Source organism: Vulpes lagopus, chromosome 13, assembly GCF_018345385.1.
Source record: "Vulpes lagopus strain Blue_001 chromosome 13, ASM1834538v1, whole genome shotgun sequence".
NCBI lineage: Eukaryota > Metazoa > Chordata > Mammalia > Carnivora > Canidae > Vulpes > Vulpes lagopus.
Window position 1 is genome coordinate 9658816 of NC_054836.1, and position 13508 is coordinate 9672323.

At 46.7% G+C, this 13508-nt stretch overlaps 1 protein-coding gene across 1 annotated transcript; it reads right to left on the reverse strand.

Annotated features, from left to right (window-relative positions):
- Positions 1 to 6321: 6321 nt before the first annotated feature.
- LOC121474991 lies at positions 6322 to 12627 on the reverse strand. The gene is given in 7 exon segments (XM_041728138.1): positions 6322 to 7216; positions 7303 to 7387; positions 7489 to 8680; positions 8682 to 9106; positions 9109 to 10995; positions 10998 to 11954; positions 12225 to 12627. Coding segments are annotated over 7 exon segments (5844 nt in total).
- Positions 12628 to 13508: the final 881 nt, after the last annotated feature.

A 13508-nucleotide genomic window follows, 5' to 3' on the forward strand; every position in this document is an offset into this window, starting at 1 on the left:
GATTGATCCCTTGATTTCTCTTTCTGCTCCTTCATTATTGGCATACAGAAATGCAAAATATTTATTTACATCAATTTTTTCTTCTGCAACTTTGCTTTTTGTATTGGTATTAGCAATTTTGGGGGGTGTGGAGTCTTGGGTTTTCTATATAATGTATTCTGTCTTCCACAAATAGTGAAAGTCTGACTTCTTCCTTGCCATTTGGGATTATTTCATTTGCTTTTGTTGTCTGATTGTTGAGGCTAGGACTTCCAGTGCTATGTTAAGTGATAGTGGTGAGAGTGGATATCATTGCCTTGTTTCTGATCCTAGAGGAAAAGCTGTTAGCTTTTCCCCATTGAGGATAATAGTAGCAGTGAGGTTTCTCATATATGGCCTTTGTTATGTTGCTGTTTGTTCCATCTATCCCTACTTTGTTAAGGTTTTTATAAAAAGTTTTATTTATTTATTTATTTATTTTTAAAATTTATTTATTTTAAATCAAGAATGGATGTTGCATTTTGCCAAATGATTTTTCTGCACATGTAGAACAGACCATATAATACTTATCCTCTCTTTTATTAATGTAGTGTATCACATTGATTGATTTGTGATTACTGGACCATCCTTGTAGCCTAGAAAAAATCCCACTTGATTATGGTGAATGATTATTTTCATGTACTATTGGATTAGATTTGCTAGTATTTGGTTGAGAATTTTTGCATGCATGTTTATCAGGAGTATTCTTCTGTAGTTCTCTTTTTCATTGGAGTGTTTGTCTGGTTTTGGGATCAAGATAATACTGGCCCTATAGAATGAGTATGAAAGTTTTCCTCCCATTTCTTTTTTTTTTTTTTTTGAATAGTTTGAGAATAATAGTTATTAACTCTTCTTTAAATGTCTGGTAGAATTCATCTGTAAAACCATGTGGCCCTGGACTCTTGTTTGTTGACAGATTTTTGATGTCAATTTATTTCCTGATTGTTTCTGTGTTCATGTTTTCTTTGTCTTCCTGTTTTCAGGGTTTTTTTTAAGATTTTATTTTTTATTCATAAGAGACACAGAGAGAGAGAGGCACAGACACAGGCAGAGGAATAAGCAGGCTCCATGCAGTGAGCCTGACGTGGGACTCAATCCCACGTCATGCCCTGGGCTGAAGGTGGCGTTAAACCGCTGAGCCACCCAGGCTGCCCTGTTTTCAGTTTTGATAGTTTACATAATTCTAGGAATTTATCCATTTATTCCAGATTGATTTTTTTGGCATATAAATTTTCATAATATTTTCTTATAATTTGTTGTATTTTGTGGTGTTGGTTGTTACTTCTCCTCTCTCGTTTGTTACTTACTTGGTTACTTTACTCTTATTTTTGATAAGCCTGGCTGGGTATTTATCAATTTTTTTTCAAAGACCCAGATCCTTTTTTCACTGATCTGTTCTGCTGTATATTTAGTTTTTATATCACTTATTTCTGTTCTATTTTTTCCCCCTTTTCTGCTGTTTTTAGGCTTCATTTGTTTTTCTTTTTCTAGCTCCTTTTTGTGATTAGTAGTTTATTTGAGATTTTTCTTGCTTCTTGAGGTAGGCCTGTATTGCTATATATTTCAGTCTTACAGCCACTTATATTGCATCCCAAAAGTATTAGACCATCGTGTTTTCATTTTCAGCTATTTCCACATATTTTATTTTATTTATTTTATTTATTTTTTTAATTTTTTATTGGAGATCAATTTGCCAACATTCAGCATAACACCCAGTGCTCATCTTGCTAAGTGCCCCCCTCAGTGCCCATCACCCAGTCACCCAATGTATTTAAAAGACAATTCTTTAGTTTCGTGTTTGACACATTCATTCATTTGTGGCATGTTGTTTAGTATTCATGCATATTGTGGTCTTTCCAACGTGTGTGTGTGTGTGTGTGTGTGTGTGTGTGTGTGGTGGACTTCAAGTTTCATAGTATTATCATCGAAAAGTAGGCATGGTTTGATTGCAACCATTTTGTACTTGTTGAAACCTTATTTATTTATTTATTTATTTATTTATTTATTTGAACAGATTCTTTTTTTTAAAGATTTTATTTATTTATTCATGAGAGTCACAGAGAGAGAGAGAGAGAGAGAGAGAGAGAGAGAGGCAGAGACACAGGCAGAGGGAGAAGCAGGGACCCCAGGATCAGGCCCTGGGCCAAAGACAGGCACTAAACCGCTGAGACACCCAGGCATCCCTTGAAACCTTATTTGTGATCCAGCATGTGATCAATTCTGGAGAATGTTCCATATGCGCTCAGAAGGAATGTCTATTCTACTGCCATAGGATTAGTTCTGAATATATCTGTTGTCTCCATCTGGTTCAGTGTGTCATTCAAAGCCATTGTTTCTTGATTGTCTGCTTAGATGATCTGTCCATTGATGCAAGTGGGGTAAGAAAGTCTACTCTTACTGCATCATTATCAATGAGTTTCTTTATATTTGTTATTAATTATTTTATAGATTTGGTTGCTCCCAACTTGGGTGCATAAATATTTGCCATTGTTATATTTTCTTTTTTGGATAGTAGACCCCTTTGTTATAATATAGTGCCCTTCTTCATCTTTTGTTGCAGTTGTTGACTTAAAATCTAGTTTGTCTGATATAAGTATTCCTATGTGAGCTTTCCTTTGATGTTCTTTTGCTTGATAGATATTTCTTTAACTCCTTTCAATCTTCAGGTGTCCTTCTGTCTAAAATGAGTGTATTGAAGGAAGCATACAGATGGGTCTGTTTTAGTGTGTGTATGTGCATGTGTGTGTGTGTTTTAATTCACTTTCACACTCTATATCTTTTCATTGAAGAATTTCATTCATTTGAATTATGAGTAATTATTGATAGGTACACATTAGTGTCATTTTATTACTTGTTTATCATGGTTTTTGGAGATTTGCTGTGTTCCTTTCTAAACGTTGTCAGTTTTAGATTTTCTTCTTCACACTCAAAGTGATCCCTTTTCTATTTATTGCTGGGCTTGGTTAGTGGTCACAAATTCCTTTAGTTTTTGTTTGTGTGGGAAATTCTTTCTCTCTCCTTCTATTCTGAATGACAACCTTGCTAGATAGAGTATTCTTGGCTGCTGGTTTTCCCCATTCAGCAAGTTGAGTATATCATGACACTCCCTTCTAGCTTGCACTATGTCTGTGAAGAGATCAGTAGACAACTTTATTCATCTTCCCTTGTAAGTGAGGGACTTCTTTTGATGTGTCACTGTCACATTTAGGATATTTTTTAAATATCATATACCTCAAATTTAATTACACTTGGTCTTGGTGTTGACTCTGTTTTGTTCATTCTGAAGGGAGTTCTCTGTGCCTCTTTAATTTGGATTCTGTTTCCTTCCCCAGCTTAGGGAGGTTTTCAGCTATTATTTCCTCAAATAAACCTTCTGCTCCCTTTTCCTTCTATTCTTCTGGGACTCCTAAGATGTAAATGTTATAACACTAGATGGAGTCACTGAATTCCCTAAGTCTACTATCATGATCTATCATTCTTTATCTTTTTTTCAGCTTCATTATTTTCCATAATTCTATCTTCTATATCATTTATTCACTCCTCTGCTTCTTCCATCCTTTGTCATTAAATCCTGTTGGTTTCATATCTCACTTTTATATTTCTCATTTCTGCCTGGTTGCTTTTTAGCCCTTTTATCTTTTTTGGTAAGGGTCTCTCTTATGTCTCCTATACTTTTCTCAAATATAGAGAGTTTCCTTATGATTTTGCTTTAAAATTTCCATCAGATTTATCATTTATATCTGTTTCAATTGATCCCTAGCTGTGACCCATTCTTGTTCTCTTTTGGGATTAATTCATCCATTTTGCCATTTTGCCTAAGTCTTTATCTTCTCTGTGTTAGGAAAGCCTATTATGTTTTCTGCCTCTGAGAGTAATGGCTATATGAATAAGATGTTTTATAATGTCCTGGCACTTCAGTGAGATTCCTTTGTGTGTGCTGCCTACACTCTGCTACTGTGTTTTGGCTGTTCTATCCCTCAGGTCATCATCTCTAGTGCTTGCCTGCAGTGAGGAGTATTTGGACCTAGGCCAGAGTGCAGTGAGTTTTAATTTGGTGTGCTCTTGATCTGTTTGTTAATTAGATCCGATGCTACTTCCACTAGAACACAAGCCTTTCAGAACTCTCTGGTCAGTAGATGTTAGTATGTGAGGGGGTTTGTTCTGGTCTTCCTGTCTTTAGGTACACTTGTTCGAGAAAAGTAGTACCAGGAGAATGTAGGGGGGTGGGACTTGGTGTAAGCAAGATATTCAGACAGTGTTGATGCTGTCCTGTTGAAGGAAATTGGTTTATGCTGAGGGACAGAGGGGTAAAATAGCACTAGCCAGCTTCTTTGTCCCCAGAGAAGGCAGTTCATACTTACTGCTCTCAAGGCATTACTCCCAGAAGAGCGAATAATTTTCCCACACGCTCTCTAGGCATTTTTCAGATCACTGTTTTCACTCTGTATGTCTCTGTGTTGCTTACCTGTGTAGAGTATCATGGTGCACTTTTGGGTTCTATCACAGCCATGCCTTCTGACATTTCAACTCCAGAGTTTAGTGATGTGTTGTTCCACATATCTGAACTGGTCTTCTGGGGGAGGTCTTGCTGCACTGGGACTAATGCAGATTTGACCCAGAAAGGCAGTTACATCGGAGCACTCCATTGGCATGGGATTTGGAGCAAAGCAGGCTAAACAGCCAGTATCCAGGATAGCAGACCTCAGCAGCTGTCTCTGTGCTTATATTGAGGGGTGGGGAGGGAAATGTCACCTGCCAATTCTTTTGTCCTATGAGAAGCAATACTGCAACTCACAATTGTGTTCCAACGAATATGAATGCTTTCTTTCTCTGGGCACCTTATGTGATCCTCACATCTCGCTGTCTGTCCTGGGGTTGCTTGTCTACCTTCTTTCTAGGTCTAAGCAGTGCCCTAGGTCAGCCAGGCCTGGGGAACTCTAAACCTCTAGTCTTTGAGTCCTGCTGGACGAAAAACTCATGGGAATTAATCCCTCTCGTTTTCCTAAGGAATGGCTTTGGAGAAGTGTTCTGTTTGTGCATATCCTTGTGTTGGACCCTGGCTCACGGGTACCAACATGTCCCGGTGGACGCCCCAGAGACTCAGACCCCAGACAGGCAGCTGCAACTAGCAAGAGGGTTTATTGAACATTTGGGCAAACGGGCTCTCCGCCTCAGAGGTGGAGGGGAGCCCCGATTAGCAATTACAGGCATCTTTTAAAGGTAAAGAAAACGTGAGAGTAGCATAGCATTTGGGTTTTATGACATGATTGATCCCTTTGAAGGTCAGCGCGAACATGTTCAGGGACTTTCTAGTCAGGATGTGTGTGTGGGGGGGGGTTTCTTATCTCGGAAAAACAGAATGTTAGATTCCAAGAAGGTGCCTGGATGGGCTGTCTCCGGGTCAGGCCTGGTTTTACTCACGAGGGGGGCGGGTTTCTTCATTCCCTCCTCTTTGTTTGGGCTGATTTTAACCTTAAAATCTTAGGGAACTTTTATTTCTTCGGTTTGGAGGGCCCGATGTTGTTGAGTTAATACCAGAGCTTGGGTAATAGACAATCTTTCTCGGATGAACTGGAGCAGCCGGTTGAGGATGCAGAGGCCGAAAGTTAGCAGCAGGAGCAGGATAACTAGAGGGCCCATAATGGTAGAGATTAGGGTGGTCATCCAGGGAGACTGGTTAAACCAGCCTTCAAACCAACCCTGCTGGGCCTCTAGGTCCCTTTGTCTTTTATTTAGCCTATCCCTGAGTTTGGCCATGGAGTCCCTGATGACTCCAGAATGGCCTGCATAGAAACAGCATTCCTCTCCCAGGGCCGCACACAGTCCTCCCTCTTTCAGGAATAGTAAATCCAAGCCTCTCCTGTTTTGAAGTACTACTTCTGAAGGTGAGGTGAGGGACTGTTCTAACTTAGAAACGGACTGCTCTAGTGTCCGAAGATCCTCATCTACAGCTGCCTGGAGTTCTAAATAACGTCGTGAGCCCTGGATCAGAGCAGCGGCGCCAGTACCCACCCCAGTTGCGACCCTTAGTCCCAACATAATGGCTAGGGTTAGGGAGACAGGTTCTTGCCGGAAACGGGTGGGATGTTCATCATATTGATTTTCTAGAGTCTCAGCAGGGTGATAGAATACCCTGGGCATGATCTGCACCATAACACAGAAGTCCTCAGAGTCATTTAGGACCTGAGCAGATACACAGAGTGTGAGGCCTTTGTTACATGCCCACCAGGTTTCCGGCTGGGGTACCAGGTAGGAGTCGGATCCTGATATTGCGGTGATGGTATTGCAGAGTTCCTGGTAACCTCAGGGAGAGGTTCCTATGCAGGTTCCTTGTCCTGAGACTTCTGTAAGGGTAAGTTGGGGATGGGAGTCGGGCATGCATTTTTGAACGTTAGTGGTTCTGCTATAGTTTCTGGGGGTGGCAATTCCTTCATAATAAGGGGGGGCGGATACTAGGCAAAGCCAGCAGGATTTGGTTATGTCAGGACTGGTCTGGTTGAGAGCCAGGAAAGCCCCCGTGATGAGGTTGAATAATCGTTGTCCTGTGTTGGGCAGGGGTCGTGGGGTCGGTGTGGCTGTAAAGTTGTTGGGAGTAGCATTTGTTGCGGCCGGGGCCAGGGCTGTTGGTTTAACAGGAGCCCTCCGGTCCCCAAGGACCGTATTGGGTCCGACTGCCACGGGGTCTAGGGACTCTATATTTAGTTTAATTTTAAACGTAAACCCGTCATCTGTTCTTTCCTTGTATAACCTGAGTCCCCATGAATACCCTTTTGCCCAGTTCATGGCCTTCTTGCCAGGTTCAGTGAAGGATATTTTCAGGGGATGACACCATCCTTGGCATGGCCCATGGCTTAGGGGTTTCCATTTGTTAAACGAGGAGGCGGGATCATGAATCGTCAGATGGGTATAGTTAGCCTTGACAATGATGTAATCCCAGGAGGAGGAGGGTCTCCATCCTGTGTCCCCTATGGTCTCGCACCCCCAATTTTTACAATAGAAGTGTTCCTCTCCTCCACAAGTGGGATTTAACTTACGGTTTCTGTGGGACCCAGGGCAGACATAGAAGGGGAAGGTGCGTAACATGGTCCTCCTGTCCGGCGTGCCACATCCTCCCCAGGGGTCTAATCCTTTTCGTCTGGGGGGGCTTTCTCTGTTGGGGGCCCTAGAGGTGTCAGAATACCCCTCTAGGTCCCATAGGCTAGGGGCCCCCCCATGGTTAATTTACATAAGTCAGGATATAGGTTGGGCCACCAGGTTCCTATGGGAGTAGTTTTTGTTATTGACCAGACCTCGTCACCCGCAGACATTAATACCTGCCAGGTTAACTTTTTGGGGGCATGAGGGTTACCTTTGGCGGGGTTGAAAAGCACTAGGAGAGGTAGGAATATAACAATTGTCATTGAACAATTTTTGAAAGTCTTATCTTGAACGGGTTTTGGGTGTGGTGGAGCTTCCATTGGAGTGGCTCACCCCGTCCATCCTGGCTGGCATCAGCGGTGCTCGTTGATGGGGCGCCCTTGACGTGTGAGGCGTGGACCCAAGCAGCAATGTCGTCCACCTTTAAGGCGGTTGGGGTGGTTAGTAGTACAGTGTATGGGCCCTTCCGGCGGGGCTCAAGGTTCCTGGACTGATGTCTCCTGACATAGACGGAGTCACCGATCTGGAACGGGTGTGGGTCGGTTTTGTCTCCGGGGTGGTAGACAGCTGCAAGGGGTCTCCAGATCTGGTGCTGGATAATCTGGAGCACCTTTAGCCTGTCCTGTAAACCAGGAGTATTAGCAAGAGGGTCAATAGTGGAATCTAGTAAGTCTGTCACTGGTGGAGGACCTCCATAGAGAATCTCATAAGGAGTTAGTCCATGGCGCGCGGGAGTGTTATGGACTTGGAACAGAACCATAGGGAGGAGTTGGACCCAGTCTCTAGTGCCAGTCTCCAATGTCAATTTAGTTAGGGTCTCTTTAATTGTTCTATTCATTCTTTCTACCTGCCCTGAGCTCTGGGGTCTGTATGCACAATGTAATTTCCAATTTATCCCCAGTAATCTGGCCACCAACTGACTTACCTGGGAGACGAAGGCAGGGCCATTGTCTGACCCTATTACCTTGGGCAGTCCAAACCGGGGGAAAATTTCTTCTAGGATTTTCTTGACAACCACCTGGACAGTTTCTCGTTTGGTGGGGAAGGCTTCTGTCCATCCTGAAAAGGTATCTATAAACACTAGAAGGTACTTGTTACCATATTTACCTGGCTTGATTTTGGTGAAGTCTACTTCCCAATTAGTTCCGGGTCTTTCTCCCCTTATCCTAGCTCCCTCAGGCATCTTGAGGTGTTTGGCATTTACCTTAGCAAAGGGTATGCAAGCGTCGGTTACCTGTTGGATCAGGGAGGGGAGTTTGGGAATGTAATAGGTCTGACCTTCTCTCTGGAGGAGTATTTTTAATTTTTTGTGTCCGAGGTGAGTCCACCGGTGGAGGTGAGTTACCAGTTCTTTGGCCCTTTGCTGAGGCAGGACCGTCTTTCCTTGGTGTTTCCAGACCTTCATTTGTTCGTCATATTTTGCCCCTATTTGCTGGATGATATCCAGGTCGCTGTCTGAGTATTCGAGAGAGAGTTGCCCTGGTGTCTGGACAACCTCTGGTGCTGTAGGGAGAGGGCCTGTGGGCCTAGAGCAGCGCTGTTTCATCTGCCATCCTGTTCCCCTCTGCTACTGGGTCGTTGCCTCGCTGATGCCCAGGACAGTGAATTATACTCAATTTTCTCGGCAGAAAGAGGGAATGGAGAAGATCTTGTATTTCTTCTCTGTTTTTGATGTTTTTGCCTGCAGAGGTCAGGAGGCCCCTTCTTCGGTATATTTCTCCATGAACATGGGCAGTTGCAAAAGCGTTCCTGCTGTTCGTATAAATGTTGACCTTTTTGTCCTTAGCCTTTTTTAGGGCCTGAGTTAGGGCTATGAGCTCCGCCCTTTGAGCTGAAGTCCCAGGCTTTAGGGCATTGGCCCAGATGACAGTTTTTCCATCTACCATGGCCGCCCTGGCTTTACATTCACCATTTCGTAGAAAACTACTCCCATCGGTGTACCAGGTTGCTTTGGCAAAGGCTGGTCCGTCAAGTCCCCTCTGGTGCCATGGACCTCGGCTAGGATCTGGTGGCAATCATGCATTCCCAGGGAGGGGGACTCGGTTTCCGGAAGCAAGGTGGCCGGGTTTAGGGATGTAGCTGTTTCGAACCGTATCCACTCAGAATTCAGTAACATGGCCTGATAATGGGTGACCCGAGCGTTTGAGAGCCATCAGTCAGGGGGCTGGCAGATGACTGTCTCTAAGGCATGGGGGGTCACCACCATGAGGGGTTGGCCGAAGGTTAACTTGTCTGAGTCTTTTACTAGGACTGCCACAGCCACTATTATTTGGAGACATGGGGGCCATCCTGCAGCCACGCTGTCTAATTTTTTTGAAAAGTATGCCACGGGCCTTTTCCAGGGTCCCCGTTTCTGAGTTAGGACCCCTTTGGCTATTCCTTTGTGTTCATCAGTATATAGCGTAAATGGTTTGGTCATATCTGGGAGGCTCAGGGCAGGGGCGGTTAATAAGGCCCTTTTTATTTTGTCAAAAGCCAATTGTTGTTCCTTTCCCCAGTGGTAGGGGGTGTTGGATTTCGTGAGAGGGTACAGGGGAGCCACCAACTCTGCAAACCCGGGTATCCAGAGGCAGCAGAACCCAGCACTGCCGAGGAACTCTCGTAGCCCTCTGGCATCAGTGGGTGCTAGGATCAGGGCCACAGCCTTTTTGCGGCCCTCCGTCAGCCACCTCTGGCCTCCTTCCAGGAGATATCACAGATAGATCACTCGTCTCTGGCCTATTTGGGCCTTTTTGGCGGAGGCCCTATATCCCAGTTCTCCCAGTCTCTCGAGCAGGGTCCCCATACCTTTTACACAATCCTGTTCTGTCTTAGCCTCCAGGAGCAAATCATCCACGTACTGCAGGAGGACGAGGTCTGGCTGGCCGACTCGGAAGTCTGCCAAGTCCTGATGCAAGGCTTCGTCGAACAAGGTGGGGGAGTTTTTGAATCCCTGTGGCAGCCTTGTCCAAGTGAGTTGTCCTGAGAATCCCGTCTCAGGATCTTTCCATTCAAAGGCAAAAATAGGCTGGCTTTGAGAGCTTAACCTTATGCAAAAGAATGCATCTTTTAGATCTAACACCGTATACCAGACGTGGCTTGGGGGTAAGGTGCTGAGTAAGTTGTAGGGATTCGGCACTGTGGGGTGTATGTCCTCCGTCCTTCGGTTAACTTCATGTAAGTCTTGTACCGGCCGGTAATCTCCTGTGCCAGGTTTTTTTACGGGGAATAGAGGAGTGTTCCAGGGCGACTGACAAGGTATTAAGATGCCCAATTGTAATAGTCTCTGTATGTGTGGCCGAATGCCCTCTTTGGCCTCTTTGCTCATTGAATATTGCCGGATTGATATAGGGGTGGCCGAGGATTTTAGGTTTATAATTATGGGTGGCTGGTTAACAGCTAGTCCCATTCCAGCCGTTTCCACCCAGGCCTGAGGGTAGTTAGTGAGCCATTCAGAATCTAGGGGCTGCACGGACGGTGGAGAGTCCTCGTGCAGCTGATGTTCATCCTCTAGGCGCAAGGTCAGTACCTGGAGGGGCTGCCCTTTTGTGCCAGTAATGGTGGCCCGTTTCTGATGAAAATGGATCTGGGCCCCTACTTTTGAAAGAAGGTCTCTGCCGAGGAGGGGGTAGGGGTAGTCTGGGACCAGTAGGAAGGAATGTGTTACTTGCCCAGTGCTCAGGTGGACCTTCCGTTCGGTTGTCCATTGATATAACTTGCCTCCAGTTGCTCCCTGAACCCAAGACGTTTTAGAGCTCAAGGGTCCTTTTTCCTCAGTTAAAACTGAATGTTGAGCTCCCGTATCAACCAAGAAGGTCACTGGTTGGCCCCCCACTTTAAGGGTTACCCGAGGCTCAGGGGGGGCTCCTGGCCCTGACACCCCTAATCTTCATCTTCTAGGGACAGAACGGGAATGGGCTTCTTCTTAGGTCCCTGCGTTTGGCCCTTCCTTGGGCAATCTTTAACCCAGTGTCCCCTTTCCTTGCAGTAGGCACACTGGTCTCGTTCAACCCATGGTCTTCTTTTGTCTCCCAGGTCCCTACTCTGTCCTGACTTACTCTGCCCTGAGCCCTGTACTACGGTGGCCAGTATCCTAGTCAGTTCTTTATTACGTCTTTTATCTCTTTTATCCTCTCGTTCCTCTTGCTCTTTACGGATCCTTTCCTCCCTTTCCTCTGGGGTTTCTCACTTGTTAAAAATCTTTTCTGCCTCTTTCACTAAGTCCTGTAAGGTGTATCCCTGAAGTCCCTCCTACCGTTGTAACTTATTACGAATACCCGAGGCCGACTGTCCGATGAAGGACATGATTACATCTGGCTGGCGATCGTCAGCCAAGGGGTCAAAGAGGGTGTACATACGGTAGCCTTCCATTAATCTTTCCAGAAAACCTGCCGGTGCCTCATCTTTTCCCTGCACTATAGCACTTACCTTTGCCAAATTGGTGGGGCGACGCCCTGCCCCTCTGAGACCCGCTAGGAGTACCTGGCGATAGAGACGGAGCCGCTCCCTCCCAGCAGCAGTGTCGTAGTCCCAGGTTGGGCGAACCAAGGGGAAAACGTCCTTGATTTCATTAGGCAGCTGGGTCGGCCTCCCATCTGCCCCTGGACGTTTTTCCAAGCTTCGAGGTAGACGCACTGTCTCCTCCGTGGTGAGGAGAGTCTGCAGGAGCTGTTGGCAGGCATCCCAGGTCGGCTGGTGGGTCAACAGAATTGACTCAATTAACCCGGTTAGTGCCTGGGGATCTCGGGAGAAAGTGGGGTTATGAGTTTTCCAATTGTGAAGGTCAGAGGCAGAGAACGACCAGGATTGCGTCTGGCCGCCTACTGATCGGAGGGGACGTGCCTGGGAGGTCCAGACGTTTTCCAACCCCCCCCCCCGCCGGCGCTCTCATCCAAAGCGGAGGCGACTAGAGAGCAGGGGTGAAGCGAGGGGTCGCCTCTCTACCCCAGTAGAGTCGGGGATAGAGCTGAGGTAGGGGCCTCCGGGTGGGGTGTTGGGGGTTGGGCATAAGGGGGAGGGGAGGAGTCCAAGAGAAGGAGACTGTCCTGGTCCCCTGGGAGCACAGGCAGCTCCTTAGGTTTTGGTTCAGGAAATTTTAGGGGGCAAAGAGTGGAGGGAGAGGAAGGACGGGGAATAAGGGGAGTGGCGCAGGGAGGGGGTGGGGGTCTCGGCCGGCTCCCCCTGAGAAGGGGTAAAGCATTTTATCCAGGGGGGTGGGTTTTTAGCGAGATCCTCCCATACTATGATGTACGGCACCTGATCAAGGTGCCCGCTGGGTCCTGGCTGAAAGACCAGGGCCTTCACCTGCAAGATAACACCAATGTTAAAAGTTCCATCCCTGGGCCACCCGACGTTGAGAGTCGGCCACTCTGAGGAGCAGAAGGTGACCCATCTTCGTCCTCTGACTTCGACCGAAAGGTTGTGTGCCCGGCCGGCGACTTCTCTCCAGTGATCTAGAGTGAGGCTTAAAGGGGTGGTTACAGTCTGTCCCATGGGTGTAGGAAAGAGGTGAGTGGGGAGGAGGAGGACAGAGAGAAAGACACAGAACAGACAGACCACACGAATGACAGGACTGGCGCGGCGGATTCGGATGCGAGTGGTCGGGAACAACGACCCTCCCTGAAGAGGAGGGAGAGCCGGGCTCCCCCCCTCTTCCAGACCCCTCCGGAGTCCGACTCCGGAGCAGGACCAGGGGTCTCGGGCACGTGTGCCTCCCCCGCTGGTCCAAAAACAGAAAACACAGTCCTGCAGGCACAATACAGACCCGGCACAATACGGACCCGGCCAGTCAGACAGACGGACGAGACAGGATATTTAGCGAGCTCGGTCTTACCTCCTACTGGTCTTAGGATTGAGCCTGGGGGCGTCTCGGATCCCGGACGAGCCCCCAAATGTTGGACCCTAACTCACGAGTGCCAACGTGTCCCGGTGGACGCCCCAGAGACTCAGACCCCAGACAGGCAGCTGCAACTAGCAAGAGGGTTTATCGAACATTTGCGCAAACGGGCTCTCCGCCTCCGAGGTGGCAGAGAGCCCCGATTAGCAATTACAGGCATCCTTTAAAGGCAAAGAAAACGCGGGAGTAGCATAGCATTCGGGTTATGACATGATTGATCCCTTTGAAGGTCAGCGCAAACATGTTCAGGGACTTTCTAGTCAGGGTGTGGGGGGGTTGTTTCTTATCTCAGAAAAACAGAATGTTTTCCCTTGTTTAGATTCCAAGAAGGTGCCTGGATGGGCTGTCTCCGGGTCAGGCCTGGTTTTACTCACCAGGGGGGCAGGTTTCTTCACTTGTGCACTCCACTCATTCTCACCTTTCTCTAAAACTAGGGCTCCCTCCTCCTGCAGCACCTGTTATCTGAAGCCCTCAGACC